Here is a 26,899-nt window from a genome sequence, read left to right as displayed (position 1 = left end):
ACACGTTATGAAATGGGTGGATGGTGCTCTCATGAAATCTGACTCGTTTATCCTTACGTTTAACAGCACCAAATTGCCCGAGCATGTGAAGGCAGGTTTCCTACGTCTCAGTGTACGGCCTTATTACCCCAACCCCATGCGGTGTTTTAAATGCCAACGCTTTGGACACACTACTCTCGGCTGTAAAGGGGAAGCCACTTGCGGGAACTGTGGTAAAGCCGCCCATGAGGGAGTTGGTTGCTCCTCTCCTCCCAAGTGTGTCAACTGCTCTGGGGATCACCCTGTGTGGAGTAGGGAATGTAGAGTTTTCCTTGAGGAACGGAAGATCCAGGAACTTAAAACCACCAAACGCATCCCGTACGGTGAAGCAAAGAAAATTTACAAGTCCCTGCAGCCGCCCACGTTCGCTGCTTCCTTTTCTTCCGTTCTGAAACAGCCAGTCTTGCAAACTGATGCCGCTACACAAACGGAGGTTGCTACTGTCAGCACTAGCACCTGCGTTTGTCAATGTACGTGTGCTGCTGCTGTTCCTGTGAAGCCTGCTGCTCCTCCCCGGCCTTCTGACCAGGCCGTGGTAGCTAACGTCATGGAACTTCCTGCCCCTTCCCAGGTCCAGTCTTGTGCAATGCCCAGTGCTGCTACACCCCCTACTGCTTCTGAGGTTTTGGCTCCACTGCCACCTCAGGCCAGAAAATCGAAGCCCAAACCAAAGGTGAAGACTCGACCGCTAAAGGAGACTGAAGTTCTACAGTCTGCTGATGTTGATGTCATTCTTTCTGACGTCTCTCTCGACTCCTCTTCAGAGGCGATGGAGGTTGATGTCAGACTGGGGCAATCATCTCGCCCCAAAACTGAGCCTCCACCTGTTGTGGGCTCTCCTCCCCGACAGAAAGTGAGACTGAAGGTCCTCCCACCCTGATCGATGGCTCCCATGAATGGATTCCGGGCACATGTGGAGGAACTGCACCTCCTAGCACGGCAACGCCCCCTGTGCTTGTGTTTACAGGAAACACATCTAAAACCATCTGATGCTCCTGTACTCAGGGGCTATACGTTGTATCACAAAGATGACCTGACTGGAGACAGAGCCAAAGGCGGAGTCGCCGTGTTTGTCAATAATGACCACCACTCCTCTGCTCTCCCCCTGGATACTGACCTGCAAGCAGTTGCAGTTGAAATTCATTCCCATCGAAGGCTTACTGTTTGCTCCCTTTATTTACCCCCTCTGGATGCAATGACCTTAGACGCTCTCACAGATCTTATCGACCAACTCCCCCGCCCCTTTCTCCTCCTGGGAGACTTCAATGCCCATCATGTGCTGTGGGGCTCCACTTCTCTTTGCACTCGAGGTCGAATTTTGGAGAGCCTCCTAACATCTCAAGTGTTGTGCATCCTCAATACAGGTACTCCAACTCATTTCTCTGCCGCTACTGGTTCATTCTCAGCCATTGACCTATCTTTCTGCTCTCCCGCCCTCACCGACTCTGTTCACTGGGAGGTCATTGACGACCTTCATTCCAGCGATCACTTCCCCATCCGCATTCATCTCCTGGATGGTGTATTGCTGGAGCAGAGGCCGTCATCGTGGATGATTGGCAGGGCTAACTGGCCTCTGTTCACTCGATTGGCTGTCTTTGAACGCCACAACAGCGTACAGGAATGGGTGGATCACATCACACTTGTGATCCATCATGCTGCTGACCTGTCCATACCACAGTCTTCTGGCCCTCCTAAGCGGCGCATTGTGCCTTGGTGGACGGATGAGTGCCGTTCAGCCATCCGGGACAGGCGTGCGGCTCTTCGCCGATTTAAATGCCGCCCAACAGCAGTCAATCTTACCGCCTTTCGCATCGCGAGAGCCAGGGCACGCCGTGTCATTAAAGAGAGCAAGAAAAGGTCATGGCAGGAGTTCCTGGACTCCATCAACCGTTCCACTTGTTCCACAAAAGTATGGGAAGCCATCCGGAGGATTTCCGGTAAACGCAGCCGTCTACCAATAGCTGCAGTCCTGAACCAGGGATGCCTCCAAACAACACCCAGAGCCATTGCTCAGATGCTGGCAGAGCATTTTGCACAAAGTACTGCCACTGCAACCCAGGATCCAGCATTTTGTCGCTACCGTGCGACTGTCGAACGAGCGAAGTTGGACTTTCGGTCGAACAGTTCTGAGGCCTACAACTCCCCTTTCTCCATGTGGGAACTTGAATCGGCACTTACTGCGACTTCTGACACTGCACCAGGTTACGACCGCATCCGGTACTCCATGCTTCGCCATCTGCCAGCGGCGTCAAAGGAAATCCTCCTCGAATGTTTTAATCTCATATGGCAGACAGGAGTGCTCCCCACCTCGTGGAGGGAGGCAATCCTCATCCCTCTCCTCAAACCAGGAAAGGAGCGCACATGTCCCAGTAGTTATCGTAGTATTGCCTTGACAAGCTGTGTCGGAAAGACCCTGGAACGGATGGTTAACCGTTGTCTGGTCTGGCTGCTAGAGACCAGACAGCTCCTTAGCCCCTTTCAGTGTGGATTCCGAAAATTTTGGTCCACAGTCGACAACCTGACCCTCCTCGAGGCGGCTATTCAGCAGGCTTTCCTCCGTCGGCATCACTGTATCGGTATCTTCTTTGATATCAGTAAGGCATATGATACTACTTGGAGACACTGTATTCTTGCACAACTGCATCAATGGGGCTTTCGTGGCCGCCTCCCCATTTTCATTCGGTCTTTCCTGTCTCAGCGGTTTTTTCGGACCCGCGTTGGTAATACACTGTCTGATCGCTTTGAGCAAGAGAACGGTGTCCCCCAGGGCAGTGTTTTAAGCGTTACTCTCTTTGCCATAGCAATCAACAGTGAGGAGTCCAGTACAGTGCTCCTTGTTTGTGGACGACTTTGCTGTTTTCTGTTCCTCCTCTAGTGTTGCATTCGCGAGCCGTCAATTGCAACTAACAATGCGGCGGTTAGAGGAGTGGGCTGCAAAGACGGGTTTTAGGTTTTCTGCCGATAAGTGTGTTTGTGTTCATTTTAATCGTTCTCGTCGTCTTTTTACGTTGCCTGCCTTGCATATGGGGGATACTGTCCTACATTTTGGAGACACAGTGCGGTTTCTGGGCCTAATTTTTGACTCCAAGTTGTCATGGTTGCCACACCTACGCGACTTGAAAGCCAGAACGCTGAAGGCACTGAACATCCTCAAGTGCCTCAGCCACAGGTCTTGGGGAGCGGACAGGGCGCGTCTCCTTCAGTTTTATCGAGCTTTCGTGCGCTCACGGCTGGACTATGGGTGCACAGTCTATGGGTCAGCGAGGCCGTCTTATTTGCGGATCCTTGACGCTGTTCACCATGCTGGGATTCGACTGGCCACGGGTGCTTATCGGACCAGTCCCGTACCCAGCCTCTGTGCTGAGGCTGGTGAACCGCCACTTACCATCCGGCGGCAGCTCCTACTGGTGCGCCAAGCCTGTAAGTTTCTTGCAGCTCCCAGCTCGCCTTCTCACCGTCTTGTTGCCCATCCACCTCTGGACCGCCTTTTTTCCCGCCGTCCCTGGGCTACATTGCCGTTTGGGATACGAGTGCAACGTGTGCTTGAGTCCCTCGGTGTGGAGTCTGTACAACCCCAAATCCTGGGTTTTAACCGCCTGCCACCCTGGTTACTGAAGAGGCCACGTGTGATTTTCGATTTATTGCAGTACAAGAGAGATTGCACTCCCGCCACCGTTTTTAATGCAGCATTTTCTGCTATTTTATCTGAGCACCACGACTATGTAGCTGTTTTTACGGATGGGTCGAAACAAGGGGATTCTGTTGGTTGCTCAGTTGTTTTTCTGGATCGTGTCCTCAAGGTCCGACTGCCTCAGACTTTTACTGTCTTTGATGCAGAATTGTCTGCGATCTTGCGGGCGCTGGAGCAGATGAGACGTTCTTCCTCTCCTAAATTTCTTGTCTGTTCCGATTCACTCAGTGCCCTTCAATCATTGCACCATTTGTATCCGGCAGATAAAGTAGTCCAGACCATCCAGGATGCCCTCCTCCGACTACAGCGACTGGGGAAGGTTGTAGCTTTCTGCTGGGTTCCGGGGCATGTCGGCATTGCTGGGAATGAAAGGGCAGATCTCGCAGCTAAGGAGGCGTGTCTTGATCCACACGTATCTCAGTGTGCTATCCCCTTGCATGCACTCACCTCGCTGATGAGCTCCCGAGTCATGTGTCAGTGGGAGGATGAGTGGCTGGAAGTGACTGACAATAAGCTCCGTCTAGTCAAGCCCACAATACGTGTGTGGTGTACTTCCTTTCAGCCCCATCGACGGGACGAGGTTCTCCTCACTCGGCTTCGAATAGGCCACAGCCCTATGATGCATGGCTTCCTGCTCCGGCGAGAAGACCCTCCATTGTGTGGTGCTTGCGGCGTCCAGGTCACTGTGCGCCACGTTTTACTGGATTGCGTTTTATTTTCTGACCAGCGGGCCACGGCTGACTTGCCAGCGGACCTGCCAACTCTTTTAGGCAACACTCGGACGAATGTGGTTAAAGTTTTAAAGTTCTGTGCCATGTCAAATGTTTTTACAAAGATTTTAGGGAGAGGATTTTAATTTGCTCACTGTGTGACAAGCTCGCCCATATTTTATGTAAGTGGCCAGCCGATGACAATTTCCTGTGTCATTCTTGTTGCTATGTTTTCCCTTTCCTTAGGTTTTACATTCTTATGTAGTATTTTCCCTCTTTTTCTGCTTTCTTTGAGTGTGTTTTTTCAGTTTTATTAGGTCTCTCCACATTCGTTCCTTTTCATGTGTGTCAGGGCGCTGATGACCTCGATGTTGAGCGCCCATAAACCCCAACACACACTTGATAAGGAGCAGTTGACCCACCATGCAAATCAGCTTTGCTTGCACCCTCTTGGTACATTACCACTATGGCCTGCTGGATGTCATGTTGGGTCATGATTTTGTTCTTAGTGAAGATTCCCACTAGCAGCAGTATGCTTCCCCACTGTCGCCCACTCCCTTGCTGTGCTGTCTTCACGTTGCATGTAGTAGCAGCAGCCCCCAGTGAAGCTCGCACTGCACCTGCCAGTGTGGAGCCCATGGATTTCGGTCCTCTTCCTCTACCTGCCCCTCCCTCGGCAACGGAGGTGGTAAGCCAGTGAAACCTGATTGTTACAGGTGCCCTACCTCCCTTCCAGTGGAGCTGCGACATTGTATTTGCCTCCTTTGATGTTAGTTTGCTGTCAGGTTCACCAGGGGCCTCTCTAGTTCTGCACTGGAGGTCACATCCCAAGCCCCATCGTGTTTGGCCCGTGTGGCCTTTTCAGGGGAGAGAGATTTAGTCTCCACACCAGCAGGCATCACAATGGAGGCAGATGAGCTGACATGGGTAGTGCAGCAGGTTAGTGAAGAAACCTGGCATATAATGGTCCAAATGACATGCAGGATGGGCAGACTCATCGGTGGAGGTGGTCACCTGCGGGTGGCAGTAGGCCAGGTGGCTCAGTGCTTACTTGGAGTTCATGCGCCACGGCCCTCACCATGTGATTGTGTCCTGTGTTGTACTGAGTGCTTAGCCATTAGCCATCCACGCCAGTCAAAGGCTGAGTTCTTCCTGTGCTCATCTCTGTGTGGGTTTGGAGTCTCTGCTTCCCATCATGGGCTTCTGTTCCCAGCCATTATCGAGCAACCTTTGGCCCTTGAAGTATCCACACTGACTGTGTGGTGAACCAGTATTTTCACACTTGTGCAGATACTAAACTACTCAAACTGATAATTATGGTCAGTAGAACAGTTCATGATGGGAGGGAACTTCCATGGTATACAATCACTGTAAAGAGACTTGTAAAGAAATAGAGATTACTGCACAATAGGTGTAAAACAAAGCTTAGGACTACAGATAGATGCAGAATGAAATATGTTTCGCTGTCAAGAGAGTAATGTGCGATACCATCAATGACTACCATAGCAGAATATTGTCAAATGACATTTCACAAAATCCAAAGAAATTCTGGTTGTATGTAAAGGCTGTTAGTGCCACCAAAGTTAGTGTCCACTACCTAGCGAAAGAGACAGGAACTGGAATTGTGGGTAGCAAAGTAAAAGCCAAAAGGCTTAACTCCATTTTAAAATTTTCCTTTACAAAGGAAAACCCAGGAGAACTGCCCCAGTTTAATTCTCATGCCACTGAAAAGATGAACAACGCTCCAGGCCCCAATGGAATCCTTGTCATATTCTATATTGAATTTGCAGCTGAGTTATGCCCTCATCTAGCTATAATCTTTCGTAGATCTCTCAAACAGAAAACTGTCCCCAGTTCTTTGAAAAAAGCACAGGTCACTCTGTCTACAAGAAGGGTAGTAGAAGTGATCCATATCATTGACATCGATTTGTTGTAGAATCATAGAACGTCTGAGCTCAAATTATAATAAGATGTCTTGAACAGAATCATCTCCTCAGTGCCAACCAGCAGGTATTTTGAAAACATCGATCGTGTGGAACCCAACTCACACTTTTCTCCTGTGGCATACTGAAAGCTGTGGATCAACGCAACCAGGTAGATTCAGTGTTTCTTGATTTCCAGAAAAGCTTTTGACTCAGTATTGCATCCATGCTTATTGTCAAAAGTGTGATCATGTGGGATATCAGGTGAAATTTGTGACTGGACTGAGGACTTTTCGGTATGGAGGACACAGCATGTTATCTTGGATGGAGAGTCATTGTCAGATGTAGAAGTAACTTCAGATGTGCCCCAGGGAAGTGTGTTGGAACACTTGCTGTTCATGTTGTATATTAATGACCTTGCAGACAATATTATTAGTAAAATCAGGCTTTTTGCAGATGATGGAGTTATCTGTAATGAAGTACTATATGAGAGAAGCTGCATAAATGTTCAGTCAGATCTTGATAAGATTTCAACATGGTGCAGAAACTAACAGCTTGCTAAATGTTCAGCAAAGTAAAATTTTGCTCTTCACAAAACAAAAAATGTTGTATCCCATGATTATAATATCAATGAGTCACTGTTGGAATCGGCCAACTCATACAAATACCTGTGTGTAACACTTTGTAGGGATATGAAATGGAATGATCATATAGTAACAGTCGTTGGTAAAGCAGGTGGTAGACTTCAATTATTTGGTAGAATACTGGAGAAGTGCAGAAGAGAGGAATAAAAATTGTAAACAAATACACAAACTTGTCACTAACGTCTGGAATGAAGAAAGAATGCCAGAGGAGTGAACAGAAGTGGCAATAATACCAATTCATAACAAGGGTGGCAAATAACAATGCAGGAACTGCAGAGGCATCTCATTAATTAGCACCGTCTATAAAATGTTCTCCAAGATCCTCCAGAAAAAAATTGGAACCATATTTAAAAGAGATAATAAATGAGAACCTATGGGATTTATGAAGAATCATTTAACTACTGATGACCAGATATTCAAATTGAAATAAGCCATATCCAAATATTGGGAGTATAACAAAACAATGACAATATTATTTGTTGATTTTAAGAAAGCCTATGAAAGTATATCCAGACATAAGTTGTGGGAGGAAATGCAGAGATTTGGAATACCGGAAAAGATTATAAATCTTGTGAAAGTGATGCTGAAAGTCTCAAAATGGGTATGAAAATGGATGAAGAATATTCCGAGCTTTTTTACATAAAAACAGGAGTCAGGCAAGAAGATGAAGTATTGTAATACAGGAGGCACTGGACACAGCAAGTGAAGCAGAAGAGGTAATTAAAATAGGAACAAAAATAAATATACTGGCCTTTGCAGATGATGTAGCACTAATCGCTGAAAATCTGGATGACCTTAAAATACTGGCAAAGAGACTCTTTTGAAAAGCAAAGGAAACTGGATTAGAAGTAAATGGTGAGAAAACAAAATTCATGAGGGGGGGCAACTCTGCAGATCACCAACCACATGTTTGAAGAAGTAGATGAGTTTGAATATCTGGGGGTAGTAGTAAACAACAAAAACAATGAGAAGCAAGAAATAGAGGCAAGGATCAAAGCCTCATCCAGAGCACCATACTCAGTCAAACTACTGTCACCTAAAATTTTTTCAAGGTGAACAGAAGTAAGAATATATAAAACGATAATCAGACTAGTATTACTATATGGGGCAGAAATATGGAGAACAGATAAATAAACAGAGAGAAAGATAAAAGTTTTTGAAAATAAAATCCTGCATAAGATATTTCGACCAATCTATGAGGAAGGAGAATGGCAGAGAAGAAAGAACAGGGAGCTAAAACTGACTGCAGTTTGTGGGGGCCAGGAGAGTAAGAAGAGTAAGTAAATAAGTTAAATGTTTATATTGTATCACTCTTTAAGTGGTGTGATAAGCCCTGGACTGTGTTGCTCCAGAGCTTAGAAAATAACACAGGAGAGATGGATGTTCGTACATGAGTGTAAATGAAGCATCACACCTTACTCAGTCACATCATATACGGCATGGTACTGGTAATTGGCTGCTTGGGCAGCTAAATGCCAAAAGCATCCAGCCTGACCAAAGCAGTACCCATTCCATCCCAGTGATTTCCATGTGATCACCAGGGCACTCTTTAGGGTAAATTCATCCAAAGTAAAAAAAGAAAATGCAGAGTTGCAGAATAAAAATAGTTACTGTAGAAACAGCTACTGCAGTGTGATTAAATTTACTTGATAGTTAACGTCTGTTACTTGCCGCTACAGTGTTCCCACACCAGCTACCACTCAGTTATCAAATGGTGTTAACATGGAACACCTTGGCTGCCATGAGGTATGTCAGAAAAGCAAGATGCTCTTTAGACAGCTGATTTTAACTAACCACTGACTGAACTGCACAAGATGACATGTTTTGTAGCCCTGAATTTCAACTTGTGTCCTAAACTAACCACAGCCTCATGATGTGCGATGTATCTGAAAAAATGACAGTCAACAACCGGTGGCAAACTAAAATCACGATCGCTTTGTTCAAGGCGATTAAAGCTAATGTCTGTGAGCAAACTCAAGACAGAAAAAATTCAAATTTCAGCACTAAAAGCAAACTGTAATTTATCTCTCTCATTAGTTACCTGAAACTATCGTTACACTAGCTACATGAGCTGCCATGTTACCAACTGATGAGCAATCCTCATTGGCACATTGCTGCACACTATAGGTGACACAAGTAGATTCCAAATGAAAAAATAATCATAGGAAAAAAATAAGAGCAAATAAATACAACACAATGATGAAAATGACATAACAAAGAATTCAAATTAAAAAATTACTTTCAAATCAATTAATTGAATAAAAATAATGATCAGACACCTTTGATTAGTTCCAAAAAATTTTTAAAAAAATCTATTATTTGACAAGATTTGAACCCATGACCTTTTACATGTGAGATATATGCCAACCATTGCACTACGACACAACACTGCAGTTTGCAGGTATATTTATAACTTTGGTTCTCCGGTCGCAGTGATGAATTGCAGCCTTCAGAATTCAGCTTCACACAATATCATATGAAGCTTATCTAATGTAAACCGATCTCTGTGATTATGATAAGTGTATATGTGATGTTGAATTGTGTCATGTTTGGAAGTGTCTGGTAGTGTTTGGTTAGTGCATTGGGTAAAACATAAGTATTAAATTAGCATCATTGTGTATGTATGTTGTTTTTGGTCTGTTTATAATGTATGATAAAATACAAAATAAAAGTGCCAGTCCCATGATCAGGATCCAAGCACATCAAGAAAGAATTCTGGACAAGGAATTGTAAGTGAACTGACCAATTGTTGTGGTAGTCTGGCAACAGCAATCCATTTGGGCTTGAAGTTGAGTGCTGTGAAGCATGTAAAATGTAAATGTCGTGTGACTAGGGCCTCCCGTTGGGTAGACCGTTCACCAGCTGCAAGTCTTTCGATTTGACGCCACTTCGGCGACTTGCGTGTCGATGGGGATGAAATATGAAGTGTCAACAATCAAGAAATTTTAAATGGTCTTAGTATAACAAAATAATGCAGCTTGGACAAAGCCAAAGGTATTAAAAATGCATTTAGTGTCTTCCATCAAAACATAAGAAGCCATCTAAATAAAAAGAATGAACTTCTCATATCCATTTAGGAAAAGGAAAGGATGGAGGGAATTTTAGCAGACTTGTTGTGCATATCAGAACACCATATGCATATCATTTAAATTGAACAGTATCATCTGGATGAATAAAAATCAAATCATACCACTGTAGAACCAAGAAGAAAAAGGGGAAGGGGCTACGTATTATGTACAAAATGGAACTAAGTCCCAGGACCATCAGCTTAACAAATGTGCTCAATAGCTCTTTGAAAGCTGTGCCACAATAGTGGATCAGGTAACATTCAAGCTTGTAGTACTGACAATTAACAGGTCACCAGCAGGAGATATCTTAAGCTTCATAAACGGGCTATAAATTGCTTTAATAAGGCTATGTAGATTTAATTGGAGAACCTTTTTTGTGGAGATAAGCAAACCACATCTAATGAAAGACCTAATCACTCCTTTCAATCCTTTTAAAAGTGTTTGAGAAAGTGACATATGATAGAATACTGACTTGTGTAACTGAGAAGAATTAACTGCCTCTCAGTTTGTCTTTTGTAAACGATTCTGCACAGAAAAATCAGTGCAAGACCTCCCAAATGAAATGCTAGCAGAGATAAACAAGAAAAAATATCCTGTTGGTATATTCTGTCTCTTTCCCAAACACTTTGATTCACAAAATTGTACTTGGCAAACAAAAGTATTATCACATTAATGGCATCCACTTACATGAATAGAATATTATTTTCATAACTAAAGCAGAGTGTCACATTAACAGATTGTCTCTCAAGCGTGAAACTAATATCAGAAGGCAGTTGTTTCCACCTTTCATAAATGACCTTCCAGTGACTTTAAGGGATGGTTCAAAATTTGCAATAGTTGCCGATCATATAAGCATACTAATCAAGGGCCCAAACTCAGCCGTAGCATACACTGCTTGGATGATACTTGGCAACACCTTCACGTGGTTCACTGGTAAGAGTGTAAGTCTTAATCTCTTCATGACTCATCTTATGCCATTTCAGGCCAGCAATAATGATCAGTTAACACCATAAGTAGACATTAATCTTCATATGGTAAATGACATGCAGTGTCTGGGATTCCTAGGTGTCCAGCTACATAACAAATTAAAATGGAGTCAGTACTTCGATAAATCGGTAAAGAAGCTCAGATCAGTGTGTTTATACCCACAAATGCATCTCTCATGTTATGTTGGCGTAAGGACAAATTGTATGCTTGTTTTTGCATATTTTATCTCCTTGTTGTCCAGATTGTTTATTCAGCAGAAGTAAGCAATAAGAGCATAGTGTAAAGAAAAGAACTACACGTTTTGTATGTTTTTAATGAACTTGGAATTCTTACAGTTGTTTCACAATTTGTTTAGTCAGTTACAGTTTTTGCTGCTAATAATAAAATTAGTTTCAACTGAATTGTGATTTACACAGTTAAATATAAGAAACAGAAATAATGTTCATGTAAACTTTGTTCATTGCCTAGGGTTGAGAATGGAGTTACATGCTCTGATGTGAAGGTGTTCAGCAAGCTTCCATTTAACACAAAGCAAGAAATTTGGAATCCCTGCCAGTTCAAAAGAAAGTTATAAACATACCCATTAGCCACTCTTAATAAAAATTATCTGAATATCGAAGCAAATGAAAAGTTTTGTTAGCTGCATGGCAAATAGGACTGTTCATTGTAGAGTTGCATGACAAGTAGTAATGTACTGTAAATAAGGTAGAACAACACCATTGTGGTCAATTAATATTAAGCTATGAATAACAGATAAATGGCAGCTGCACAGCGAAACTGAGGAGGCAGCAGCTTTCTTCAAAGTAGTAGCTTTCTTCCTAATTGACTTGATTAAATTTAGCCATCATGAGCATGAATAACACTAATCACTATAGTAATATTTTGCTGTTAGTACAGTACATGGAGTAGGTTTCTGTGAGTTCCTCATCTTTTGTTAATACGTACGTTAACTCGTTCCAGATCCCTAAATGTTCTCCTCGTTGATGGTATCTACGAAAAATGATAAATGAATTAATGAAGCCAGATCAATTTTCCAAAATATGCTATTAACTTTCACAGAAACGTGTTTAGTGTTTTTCCTGCTTTCACATTTTTATTCAATTTGACACACGTATTTAAACAATGGAAAGTACAGGTTCAAATATCAACAATAGTATGAAAGAATAGGTTGCTACTCACTGTAAAGATGACACACTGAGTTGCAGACAGGCATGACGAAACTACTGTTACGTGTAAGCTTTTAGCCGAAGCCTTCTTCAGAAAAGAAAATGTACATATAAGCAAGCACACCTCACACACATGACACACATGGCAACTATCTCTGGCCATATTGCAACTAAAACATGTTCAATAGGAGCAACAATCTAGAATGGGTGTGGGTAAGGGGGAGGGATAGCAGGGTACAGTTGGATGAAGGAGGAATCAGTGCTCCCTGGCGGATGGACTGGAGGTGGCAGGACATGACACATCAGCAGGAGGTTGTGGCTGAGGGAGAGAAGGGAAAAACAGAGAGCAGGAGAGGAGCAGAGAAGAGGGAAAGACCATTGGGTGCACTGGCAGAGAGCAGCACACAATGAGGGTGTGCGGAAGAGGACAGAGGGGACGGAAACAGTTGGGTGGAGAGAAGAGTGACAGTAGGTCACAGTAGGTTGAGACCAGGATGATTTTGTGTGCAGGAATGATTACAATTATCAGCAGGAAGAATTTGAGGTACAAGATACTATACCAACAATCTGCAGGGTTAGGTAGCTGTGTGTTGTACATGGACAAGACTGTTGATACAGTGTGGCTTTGTATGTGTGCCGTTTGAAAGCTGATGAAGAAACACAGGAAAGTAGAGGAAAAAAGTGGCTCTCCTCACACTTATTGTGCTCTCTACCAGTGCATCCAATGGTATTTCACCTTCTGCTACCTATTTTTCCTCCCTTCTCCCTCCCTGTAGCCTCACAGCACTGATCCTGGCAGCCATGTTCTGCCACCTTCAGCCCTGCATGCTCCACCCGGCAGTGCTGATCAGTGCTGATTCCTCTTCCCCCAATCATACCCTACTATCCCTCCCCCTCCCCTGCCCCATTCCAGATCATTGCCCCCATTCAATATGTTTCAGTTGCACTCCGGCTGGAGCAGCTGGAGGTAGTGAATGTGTGTGTGTGTGTGTGTGTGTGTGTGTGTGTGTGAGAGAGAGAGAGAGAGAGAGAGAGAGAGAGAGAGAGAAGAGGGGGGGAGGGGGAGGGGGGATTACACTTGGTTGTGTTAATGTGTGGGTTTTTCTTTTCTGAAGAACAGATTCGCTGAAAGCCTATATGCAACAGTCATTTCTTCATGCCTGTCTGCATCTCAATGTGCCATCTTTACTGTAAGTAGCAACTATCCTTTTCATCATATTGTGAACACCAGTATTTGCATCATGTGTAAAGACTAGTTTTCCCTCCGTAGCCAAAACCAGTGAATCAAACACAGTAGTTCGGCCATAATCATACTCTGTGGAATGCCTATTGTAATTTCAGCATAATATTTACAATGAAACTACTATTTTACATGTTCGTGGGGTCCAGGCTTAAAAACCATAACACTGCAGTATAAGAACGTAGAAGCAAGTAAATTTTACTAGGAAGAAACATAAAACCAAGGAATTTTAGCATTGATCTTATGAGTTTTTCACATGGGCTATGAATTAATGGCGTAGAATTGCGAAAAATGTAAAATTGGATAATTTAAAATCAAAGTATTAGCCTTGTGTAAAAACAGACATGAATTTTTTTGGTGGCTACTGTTTTCAGTATATTTAGCAAACCATATTTAGATCCTCCAGTATGACAGCAGTAGACCTAATCATTTAGCATATTGTACATATGTTATATTAGACTGTTGTAGATCTGAATATGGTGTATTAAATAAACCAAATTGGTAATTACAACAATTAAACAATTTTTTCAGCCTTCAGTTGCAACTGAAGGCTGAAAAAATTGTTTAATTGTTGTACATTTCACAGTTGCTGACACGCTGCAATATGTTAAAGATTTGCAAATTGGTAATGACCAAAAGAATCTGAACTTGTGATTCTGACTGGCAATAAATAAATATTCTGAAACTTATTTAAGGCTGAAACTACATGCCAGGCCAGGATTCGAACCTGGATCCTTGCCTTGTGTCGAAACAAGGAATGACAATGATATTCTCCTAGAGAGATGTCTTTTTTAGCATTTTCTGTGGATCTCTCTGTGATAGACTTGACAATCTTAATGTAAATTTCTGCATACTTTTTTATGGTAACTTAACCAAGTATGTGCTGAATCAAATATTCCATAAACATTTATTATCTCTAATAGCAAAGAATGTAATCTGTAAGTACAAAGACTTCTGTATTGCTGCTATTCTTTTGTTTACAGTTGTTTAGAATTTTCATTATGAATGTTTAGAGTAGCTCTTTAGAAATTACTACACGTCGCTAAGTGTCCCATTACTTCAGAGGTGACTTACAACCTTTGAGTAAATTAACTTCTCAAAATTTTTGAGAAATGATATGAGGAGACAGACTGGCCAGTAAATATTGGCACCTGTGGAGTTGCCCGTCTTAAAGAAGGGCCTAATAATGGCGAACTACACCATTGTACCTGTAAACAAACAAATAAATAAATAAATAAATTGGAAATATGAAATTACCTCAGCTTTCAGAGTCCTAGAGGAATCTCCAGTATTGTGTAGCAATTAAGAAGTAATGCAATTCTTTATTCTTTCTCGTTCCTCAGGCAAAAAACCAGTCATACCAACATTCTGGAGAGGTGAGGCTTCTCCGTTATGAATACAAAAAAGTCTACTCTTTCCTTGATTATGTAAAAGAAGGAGGTACACAGCTGAATTGCACTATAGCCATAGATTTCACAGGTAAGAATACAGCTGAGTAAATTGTTGCCTTGTTCTAGAGTGGGAATGAGAAATAATGTTCCCATGTGGTTTAATCTCATGCTACATAGAACGCTCAGATTGTGTTTTTTGGAAAGTGCATAACATATATGGCCTCCAAATAAAAACACAACAAGAATATCTGATTTGAAGAAGTATAAATAATATGAAGTTCTTGTTGTCATAGATTCTGTTGTAATGCCACATGTTATAATGTCCAAGAAGACTTATTTAATAATTTACTTGAGAAAAGATTTAATATCACTTAAAAAGGATATTTCAGAAATGTAAGCATGAAACAGTTTTTATGCTTTGCACAGGATCTCTGCATATTATATATTCTTCAACTGATAAGGAAGAAAAGGAGGAAGGTGATGGTATAAACTGTAAATCTGAAGTTTGTATTACTGCCTTTAGTGTCTTCACATTACACCTGTTGTAAAGTTTAATGATACAAGCAAATGTTAGAACAGTATTGATAGAAAAAAGCAAATTTTAGAATTGTACTGGTAGAAAACAGTTACTATCATTTATGAAGCAGATTAAGCTTCATACTCACCTACAGAAAATGAATTATAGTGAATATATTTGTGTTTTGACATTTTTTCCTGTTTGGGAATGTGTTTCATGTGTACAATTTTCTGTTTGTCATTCTTACTACAATTCAACACCTCTGCTTCGTCCACTATTTTTGATGGAGCAATCTTTCTGATAGAGTTTTATTTAAGTGCTGCTATTTTTATTTGTTTAGCATATTCTTACAAGTCTCATACTTTCCTCAAAGCCTTTCACTGTTTTCATGCATCCTCTTATTCTGCCTCTCAGTCATCTCTTTCCTTCATTAATGACATTTTTTTGGCCTGGTGCACGTCTTTCCCACAGTTGCTTCCTTCCTCCACATATATGGTTTCTTGTGCATAGTTATTACACTTTCTGCCTTAAAATGTATGTTCTCTTGTAAGTATTCCCTGGGTGATCTGTAGTACATGCTATTCTAATGCATGTATTTATGAGTGCTATCAATTTGTAACTATTTAAAAGCTCAGCATATTGCTTTGCATGAAATTGATTGCAGCTGATAGCTTAAATTTCTTGATACCTTTAAGAAGAAATCCATATGTACTCATACCATTATAAAATGGTTTTCAGACACTTGTACATTTCTGCTCTCATTTCTTTTTTACTTTCACGGTGAAATTAGGTTAGCATCAAGTGGTGAGTCACATTTAGTACTGTAAAGTATTCCTTAAATTTCATTTCATTTCATTTTTTAATAAATTTACACTAACTATTGTTTCTCAGTGGTGCACAAATGGTCTAAGATCATTTTTTTCTTCACAGGAGGAACTTTATTGAGATCATCTCCTTGGTAAAGTATTTATTTCTGCTATTGATGTTGTAGAGAGCTTAAAGATGTTGCTGTTAGAGCTTTGTAGATGGTAGTTTAAATGCACTGAGTTGCATCTCTGGAGGTGGTTGTCTTGAGACGTAAACATGGTCCTTTTCCTAAAGAATTTCCATTTAACTGTAATTTTGTGGGATATATGCTATATACTTGTTGCCAAAAACAGTTTGTGTCATCTGGAAGTTCAGTTTCATGATATGTTGGTATCTCCCTTCTTGAATGGTGACCACAGTAACAGTTTTATGAAATAATATACATTTTTGTCAATATTGTTTCATTTGAATCTTGGGAAAGTACACTCTGGGAAGCACAAAATAAAATGAAATTTTGCTGTAATTTTACTGAAATGTTATGTTAATGCAGAAGTTTGTAGTACATGTTTACAGCCTAGCTGCATTACAATTGCAAGAAGTTTACTTATTATGTTACATTTGTTATTTGAACTGATTTTGCTGCTGTCAGTGTTGTGAATACACATTGGATTTCGCCAGTTTTAAAAAATCTTACACATTGGGAAACGCACATACCTTTAACACATTCCACTGCTTCACTTCAACTGAGGAACAAGGAAGGGAAATGAGATGCGGTCTAACACATTATTACAATATGGAAAGATAATTTTGGCAGTAAATTCCTATAAGAAGAATTGGTTAACCGTTTTGGAAAGGGTTATTTTGAGCTGAATGGTATTTCAGATTGAGGAATAGTATTGTATGTCATCTTAAATAGTTGATGCACAATGATTTACACTCATGAGTCAGTAACTAAAATAATAAACTGTATTTGGTCTGTCGTCATATGACATTTGTGTTTTGTGGAAATCTTGTATAGAATGAATCAGTCACTCTGTACACATGAAGTGATGTTACATTGTTATACTATATGTATACATAAGAATCACTGCTAAAATTCAGTGCCAGAACCTTTTTTAGCAACAGTTCATTAAGAAAAGTTGGAGAAAACCACATCAAAGAATTACACAGTATGTATCTGCACTCTACTGTCATAACAAAAGATGTTAATTAGAAGTTCAGTAGTGTATCATCCACACTTCCGCAAGCTTTTCTATTCTCTTTTCTGCAGACTCCACGGCTCTGTCTTTCAATGTGAAACTGCTTTTTAAACTTGTGTTTATGGTTTTCAGTGTCAGAATGTAGAAAGATATTTACGATAAATTTGTATCTTCCTTAATTGTCGAGTGTGTATGATGTGGAAACTTTCGAATAGACAGAAGATGTTACAAACTTATGCATCAACATAACAACACATGGCAGAATGTGATACGTAAAAACACATGAAAACTGTTACGCAGTTTTTAGTTTTAATGGGTTTATTGAGTTTTTGGTGTATGTCTGCTGTACTACAACAAGCAGTTATTTTGCTGAGTAGACATTTTAGGTATCTTTGTGTAGCTGTAACTGTGAGAGAGTTGTGTGTTATTTAGTTATAATGTAACTGGATAGGGAAAAAAATCTACTCACCTACTTGCGGCAGGAGAACATGCATATGAAGGTACTAAAGTTTGAAGGCTTTTGGAACTGAAGTGTTGAATAGGAAGAAAGGGGGGAGGGGGTGAAGGAAAAGAACTCATGAGGTCTAGGAAAAGGGGTCAAGTTTGGAAAAGTCACCCAGAACCTACCAGGTCAGGGGAGACTTGCCGGTCAGGATGAGAAGGAAAGACTGATTGTTGTGGACTGCTCTGGATGAGATTTGAAAATGTGAGACCTTAAAGATGGAAGATAGTGTAATATGCAAGACAGAAATTACTGCCAAAACATCCTGCATGAGTTAAGGAGAGCAGAACACTAAGTGCTTTGTGCGTTATCGAGATGGGAGGGAAGCAGCAAAAAATAGACAGGTCAGAAATGAAAGATACAGAAAACGAAAAGGGAGCAAAGAAAGGAATAGTTACTGTGAAGAAATCCTGAGACCAAAGGAATTAACATAAATTAAAGCCAGGTCGGTGGCAAGAACCAAGGCCAAGTAGTGACAGTTCCCACCTGTGCAGTTCTGAGAAACTAGTGTATGGGGGAAGAATCCATAAGCATGTGTGGTGAAACAGGCATTGAGGTCATGACTGTCATGTTGTGAAGCATACTGTACAACAGGATATTGTGTGTTCACAGGATACTCCCTCTGCCTAAGCCCATTCATCCTGACTGATAACTTGGTGATAGTCATGGTGATGTAAAAGGCTGAACATTGTTTCCATAACAGCTGGTAAATGACGTGTCATTCCACAGGTGGTTCACCCTTGGTAATATGTAATTGCCAGGTACAGGGCTGGTATAGGTGGTGGTAGGAGGGTGCATAGGGCAAGTCTTACAGCAGGGACAGTCTCAGGGCTAGGAGCCATAGAGTATTGAGATGGTTGCAGAAGGAGCATAGGGTCTGACAAGGATATTATGGAGATTGGGAGGGCGACAAAAAGCTATTCTAGGTGTGGTGGGCAAACTCTCGTACAGAATGGACCTCATTTCAGGGCATGATTTGAGGAAGTCACAGCTTTGTTGAAATAGCTGGATAGTATTGAGTGACAAGCGGGTGCTCTTGAGTTGTTTTTTCGAGGGATCAGCAGTATCAAGATTGGATGTAATGGCCTGGGAAATCTGCCTTTGAACTAGGCTGATGGGGTAATTACATCCAGTGGACCTGTCTGCTTTTTGCTATCCCTCTCCCACCTCTGTCACATACAGTGCTCTTAGCTTTGCACCCTTATTAACTCATGCTTGAAGTTTTGGCAGCAATCTCTGTCTTGCATATTAGGTATGTGAAGAGAGAGTGGTGGTGTATTGCTGTAAAGATTCTGCATCTGAACAAACAGCCTTTGCATTCAAGGCAAACATATTTGTTCAGGTGCAAACTCTTTACAGCAATACACAACCATTCTGACCTCAGCCTTCAGTGGATGTAATTACGCCACCAGTCTAGTTCGAAATCAGGTTTCCCAGGCCATCATATCCAATCCTGGTACCGCTGATCCCCAAAAAAAAAAAAAAAAAAAAAAAACGTTTAGGTGTACACCACTTGTCACTCAGTATTATCCTGGTCTTTACTGTATGAATCAGCTACTCTTTCAAGGTTATGGCTTCCTAAAATCATGCCCTAAAATGAGGTCCATTCTATCCAACATTTTGCCCACCACACCTAGAACAGTTTTTTGTTGCCCTCCCAACCTTTTTACTGCCCCCCTCCCACTTCTGTCAAATACAGTGCTCTTAGCTTTCCACTCTTATTAACTCATGCATGAAGTTTTGGGAGCAATCTCTGTCTTGCATATTACAGTATCTTCCACCTTTAAGCTCTCAGGTTTTTAAATCTTGTCTCGTAAGTCTCTCCAGGCCCAGGCTCCCGGGCGACTTTTCCAAACTGTAGTCCATTTCCTAGACCTCATCAGTACTCCTCCTTCACTCCTCTTCCTTCCCCTTCAACCCTTCTGCCAGAAAGAGGACCCACTGGCTCCAAAAGCTTGCAAACTTCAATACCTTTATATGTCACTGCCGCCACTTGGGGAATAGGTGTTTTTATCTATCCACTTACATTATATTTTCAAAAAGTGATTATATTCGGTTTTATTTAGTTAATAATTTGTGCCTGCCTCCAGTAACTTAATAATGTACTGGCAATTCTTCAATTTTTTCATTTGTCACATTTGTTTGCTTATTAATTTAGTCATTACATTATTATACTGTCTGACAGAAGGCTTCTTTCTTGTAGCAAACGTGATTGTTGATTTAGCAATATTGACTTCAGTTCTGATAAAATCTTATTCAACCGTTCAAATATTTCATCTAAGAAGTTGATATTCTCATAAACATCACTCTGGGCATTGCATTTCAGTGGCTCTCATATGTAATTGTTTGTTTATTAAGCAAATACTAATTAGACACATCGCCACTCTTCTTAAAGATGGTATACCAATTAACAAACAAGTATAAATAATGCACAGTGAAGTACACACGCACACACACACACACACACACACACACACACACACACACACACACACACACAGCTAATAGCAATGACTGTTACATATACTTGCGAAAGGTGACTCTACTAATGATTAGAAGCATATCCCAACATCCAGTGCAGACATTCATGCTGCGTGACTTTTTAGTACTATAAAGTAACAGCCTTGGTGACATGATTTCTGGAGGACAAATACAAATTGATCAACCAATATGGATGGGCTGCTCACCAGTCCTCATTGCAAATAACACGGTAACACATTGTTTGCCATTCACTGTAGTAAACACATTACAAGTGACAGAAACACTGCTAAACGACAATATGAACTGTATACTTCAGGTCCCTGTCGATAAGTACTAGTGGGAAGTTTGTAATTTGGGTCTGGCCAAGTCAGTAACCATTCTAGAGAATTGGAGTATCTGGGTTCGAGTCCCCATGTGGCACCAATCTTTAGCTCTCACTATTGCATTCGTGCAGTGCCCCGTTCTTTTCGAAGACCTTACTTCCTTCCTATCTCTTTCCCACCCCATGCCCTTCTATTCCTTTCATCACAGTTATTCATGTGTATGTCCCAGCTGCTTTATTGTAAGTGGTGTCTTAGAACAAGCACCACTCATATCTTTGAACAGGTTGTGCTGATTGCCATCTCTGAGATTTAGAAATATTTGGGTCTGGATTGAGACTATTGTGTTCCTTAGATTTAGTTTTTCTAGCCCAGGTGGAGTGAGGAACTCGGGTATTGCCATCAATTGATATAACATGGTCAGTTACTTGTACACCAGCACTTCGTATTGCAAAGTTTGGCTAAATAGACAATAGCATGATCTTAATTATGTTATGAATGTTGCAGTTCTTCATATTTCCATGCTTGCTAAGAAAATTGGAGAGGAATTCCACTTTTCAACACAAAAATTGCTGAAACATGTATGGGTGAAAACAAAACTATGTCACACGGAATAATATTTTGGGATAACTCATTACTTAGACAAAAAGTATTCACTACTCAATAGAAATTGGTTAGAATAATGTGTGGGGCTCATAGCCGTACATCTTGTAGGCATCTTTTTAAAACATTGGGAATTCTTACAACAGCCTCACAGTACATTTACTCACTAATGAAATTTGTTCTCAATAACATGGACCAGTTTAACAACAACAGTGACATTCATGATCATAATACCAGAATAAAGAAAGACTTACACTATCCTTTACTCAACCTATCTTTGGCACAGAAAGGGTAAAATATGCTGCTATAAAAATTTTTGACAAATTACCAGATGAAATAAAGTGTCTGACAGACAGCAGTAATAGCTTCAAAAATAAATTGAAATCATATCTCCTTGACAACTTCTTTCATATCATAGATGAATTCTTGCATAGGAATAAATAAATCTATAAATATAGTATATGAATGTTGTGCCTTTTAAGGGAATTGGGTAATAATAGAAATATTAAGCTTTAACACTGTACTGTAATATATATATATTAAAAAAACTTTTTTCGTATGTGCATTTCTTGTGCACTTGACACGTTCCACATCATAATGGCTACCATACCGTCCGATTGTTCAACGGAACACACAACCAACCAACTAACTAAGACAGAGTTCATCTCCAAGCATTGGCTTAGCAACACAGTTTCTTCGTCTCCTTGTCTAGGGGCAATAAATTGAAGAATTTTAAAATTAAAAAGGTCAGTGGAGTTGGAAGAGAAGTTAAATAAGAACAACTGGGTTATAGTACAGCTATCAGAAGCATGGCAAAAATTAAGACTAGATGAAATTAAAATTGGCACGTTTTACTATAGAGGAATTTTAGTTTAGGATTTATAGTAAACAGAAAAATTATAAACGATTTACTGATATTGAAAGAATCTGTGACGGAATAGCAAGACTTGTTTTAAAAATAAACAAAAGATATTTCAGGGCAATAATAATTCAGATCCATGAACAACATACTCACTTTCTGATGAACAGGTAGAAGACCTCTACAAAGAGTTACAGAAGCTGAAAGCTGATGAATGGCAGCAGATATCTTTTGATAATAGAGATTTTAATGCGGAAGTATGACCAAAAACTAAATAAGGTTCTTTATTGTGGAGCTCCAAATATGATATACTAATAACAAAGATTGTCTGATACTATAGTTTGCTGAAATGAACAGCATATTTATTTGTTACATATACTTCAAGAAGAAAATAATTAGAAAATGGTCATTGCAAGAATCAGTTGCAACTAGAAGGAATATTGACAATATTTTATGAAATGATAACAGAAATTGTACATGACTTAACAGCACTAATCCACTTTTGAATTGCAACTGATCACAGACTCTTTCATGTAGGATAAAAATAAGTCAATGCTAGAACTTAACAGAACCAAAAGGCCAGAAATTGCAAATGTAGATTAAAATAAGTAAAATAAAGTCAGTGGTGCAAGCTTGTGACTGAGCTATGGCGTGACTGCGGATAGTGCACAGCCATTATTTGCTGGTACAGTAACTGATAACAGAGATAAAATTGTACAAGTACTTATACATTTAAAAATATTTATATAGGTTATAGCATGAGTCAAAAACACATGCACTTAATAATGTTGAGTGCAGCAGCACCCAGTAGGGCGAGGGGTGGTGGTGATGGGCTGCAAAGCCCAGTGGATACATTGCGGACCAAAAGAAATGCTTTATTCTATTTTAAACACATGCTGCATCATTAGCTAGATAAGTCAAACAAGTCTCACTGCGGTGACCCTCGCCGGTGCTGGCTCATGGTCCTGCTTGCTTGCTTCTGTCCTGCTGAGTAGTTGCAGTTACAAACACCCTGTGATGTCAACGAAAGGCCAACTGTCGGCCAGCAGAGAATTACAAGCAAGCACGATACATTCCTGCATGTCCTCTGGAGTTAAGGCATCCCCAAAGAAAAAAAATCCAGAGGATTTAAATCTGGAAACCTAGCAGGCCAAGTAACTGTTCTATGGCACATAATGTCAGCAGCATGCTCCTTCTGTTGCAGCAGCGTGTCTCTGTGGAATGCTTACTCCTGGCGACTCAGTTCTGCACGCTTTTATTGCAGTGGTGCATGGAGACAGCTGTGCATGGGACATGACCCGCTGCACTCTGGCAAGAGTTTGATGGCGACAGGTGTGAATTGCAACTCAGCAGTGCTGTTTCACCAACTCCTGCAAGGAACTCAGTTCTGGCGATGTCTGGCCCGACCTGGTCTCAAACTCGTGGCTGGAGCTGGCAATGCCCTGGCATGATGGTGGTGTTGCTGCTGGACTCGGAATGAATCTGCCTTAAAATTCAAACTTATTTTTATGGCTCTGAGGCACATTGTTAACTGAAACCTGCCCCCAGTCACTTAGCTCACAAGTGTCTTGTCATGATGTGGTGACATCATCCTACCCACTTAGCTATTACTATTGCCTGGTGCAAGTTTTTGCTGAGCTTGGTTAGCCCAAAAAAGAATGCTTTTGCGTGCATGTTATTCTGACCCACATTGTGCCATACTGTGCCTACCAGCCTGCAATTGTACTGCAGTACTTTACACAGCTTTGTTACCACTTCTTACTAATTTCACTGAAACTGGATAGTGACACTACAATAATGAAAACAATGAGATTCCGGAACTAATGCCAGAGGAGATGTATCAAGCCATCCAAAATACGGAAAGTGAAGGTCACTGGGGATGGTGTTACAGTAGAAATAGTAATACAAAAGGTAGTTTCAACAACACTTGCGAAATGTCTTTGGAGGAAGAAAATCCTTGAAAACTAGAACAGTGTGATGATAGCTGTATTTCAGATAAAGGGAGATAAAAACTACTCTATATCCATAAGGCTCTTCCATGTAATGTATGTATGATATTTATGTGCACTATCATCAACAGCATAGAAAAAAATATAGATTTTAACCTGGCAAAAGAAGTAGTTTGCTTTGGAAGTGGATATAGCGCAATAGGCCATTTGTAGCTCACAAACAAAATTATAAAATTCAGCCATGAGTATAAAATAACACACTACATGTCATTCATAGGTTCTGAGATACATTTTAATTAAGTTGTACCCGAGATACATTTTGAGTAAGCTGTACTTTTTGTATCCCGCCTGGAAGGCGGCGCATGGGTCTGCTCCTGTAAACTAAAGGGTAGGCCGATTGTAGGAAGCGAGTAGGAGCAAGTGAGGTAAAACTCTCGGTACAACTTTTTATGTAACAGTACATTTAATAGATCTAAAAAGAAAGAAAGTGATGAGACTTACCAAACAAAAGCGCTGGCAGGTCGATAGACACACAAACAAACACAAACATACACACAAAATTCTAGCTTTCGCAACAAACGGTTGCTTCGTCAGGAAAGAGGGAAGGAGAGGGAAAGATGAAAGGAAGTGGGTTTTAAGGGAGAGGGTAAGGAGTCATTCCAATCCCGGGAGCGGAAAGACTTACCTTAGGGGAAAAAAGGACGGGTATACACTCGCGCGCACACACACACACATATCCATCCGCATATACACAGACACAAGCAGACATTTGTAAAGGCCATTTAATAGAGAATATTAGTCAGTGACATACGTAACTTTGCACTGAGCAGCACGTAGGTGCAAAGCCGGATGTATCAAAGCTCACAAAAGTTACACAGGCAAAATCTGTAGTAGTTCGCCCACTATGAACTAGAAACAATGTTGCTTGGTCGCCTACTCGGAATCAAATGGGTAGAATCTGGAGCGACGCTCGTAGAGCTGCACAGCGCCAGCTAGAGTGCATTGTCGTCGGTGTCGTAGTGCCAATCTAAGAACTTGGCACAGTACTCACAGTTCTTGAGAAACAACACTTTGTTCAACCTGTGGTAGAATACTAAATAATATCTTAGCAATGCCACAGAGGCCATTAGATTTAATCAAGATAGTAAGAAATTCAGAATGAAAAAATGGGCCATGCAAGGATATTTTATACCATCACAGTTATTCACAGTAGTTTTTCTTCACTCTCCATGTCCGGTGCTCACAAATTATAAAACAAATTTATAGTTTTTTCTTGGACAGTTGTTATCACCAATGATGATAAAATATAAGTTGTCACCATCCTCTTCAGTAAGAAGACTGGTTTGATGCAGGCCTCCATGTTAGTCTGTCCTGAGCATTTCTGTATAACAACTGCATTCTACATCCATTTAAACCTGCTTACTGTATTCATCTCTTCACTTCCTCCTACGTTTTTTATCCCCCACACTTCCTTCCATTACCAAACTGATGTTTCCTTGGAGCCTCAGGACTGTTTCCTATTAACTAATCCCTTGTTGTGCTCATGCTGTGCAATAATTCCTCTCCGCCCATACCCCGATTTTATTCATTATCTCCTCATTTGGTACTCAGTCTACCCATTTGATCTTCAGCATAATTCTGCAGTGTCACATTTCAAATGCTTCCATTTTCTTCTTGTCTGAACTGTTTATTGTTCACATGTCATTTCTGTACAAGGCCTCACTCAACAAAAATACCTCAGAAAAACCGAGCGAGGTGGCACAGTGGTTAGCACACTGGACTTGCATTCGGGAGGACAATGATTTGATCCCGCATCCGGCCATCCTGACTTAGGTTTTCCGTAATTTCCCTAAATCGCTTCAGGCAAATGCTGAGATGGTTTCTTTTACAGGGCATGGCCGACTTCCTTTCCCATCCTTCTCTAATCTGATGAGACCGATGACCTCGCTGTTTGGTCTCTTCCCCCAAATCAACCCCAACCTTCAGAAAGGACTTATTAGTACTTAAATTTATATTCAGTGCAAGTGAATTTGTCTTTTTGCATCTTTTTGTTACTTTTACTGTTGCCAGTTTGTATTTTATTTCTTTACTTCAACTGTAATCATTTATTTTGCTCCTCAAATAGTAAAACTTGTTGACTACTTGCAGTGTTTCAATTCCTAATATAATTCCCTCAGTACTGCATAATTTAACTTGACAATATTCTGTTACCCTTCATTCATTCATTCATTTCATTGTTGCCCTTATGGACAGTGTTTGAACTCGAAAATCACATGATGACACAATTTTCACTTCTTTCCTTTCTTCCTCTTCTCTTCCCAAAATCTCTTCATCCTTTGGCTGTGCTCCTGTTTCCTTTGCTCTGTCCATAATGTTCCTGTCTTCTTTCTCTCCTTTACAATAAATTTTGCACTCCTAACTTTGTTTCTGAAGTATTTCCTGTCTCCTATCATTTGCCTGTTGATCCCTATCTGCCTTAAGTCTTCGTCTATTTCATGATACCAATTTGTTTTCTTGCTTGAGCTGTTTACTACATCAAAAATTTTCTTTGTAAGTCGGTTGTTGTCCATTCTCTGTATGTGCCCATAGAAAGTTAATCTGCGTTTTCTGATCGCGTCTGTTAGTCTGTCAGTGTGCTGGTACAGCTCTTTGGTAGGTCGCTTCATCCATATGCCATCTCTGTGAATTGGTCCAAATATTTTTCTGAGAATTTTGCGTTCTATTTTTTCTGTGTCTATGATGCCTGATGCTCCAATTGTGGTTGTTTCTGACGCGTACAATGCTTCTGGTAATACAACTGTTTT

General features: G+C 40.8%; 1 protein-coding gene across 4 annotated transcripts in view; it reads left to right on the top strand.

Moving 5' to 3' along the window:
* Positions 1-26,899, top strand: part of LOC126253005 (copine-8-like) — a 263,721-nt gene that overhangs the window by 115,354 nt on the left and 121,468 nt on the right. For all 4 annotated transcript variants that reach the window (XM_049954056.1, XM_049954053.1, XM_049954054.1 and 1 more), the window contains exon 7: positions 14,811-14,946. In XM_049954056.1, coding sequence (XP_049810013.1) covers positions 14,811-14,946 — 136 coding nt within the window. The remainder of the gene's footprint in view (positions 1-14,810; positions 14,947-26,899) is intronic.

The sequence above is a fragment of the Schistocerca nitens genome, chromosome 4, assembly GCF_023898315.1.
Source record: "Schistocerca nitens isolate TAMUIC-IGC-003100 chromosome 4, iqSchNite1.1, whole genome shotgun sequence".
In the NCBI taxonomy this organism is placed as follows: Eukaryota; Metazoa; Arthropoda; class Insecta; order Orthoptera; family Acrididae; genus Schistocerca; species Schistocerca nitens.
This window is presented reverse-complemented; position numbering and strand designations above follow the sequence as displayed.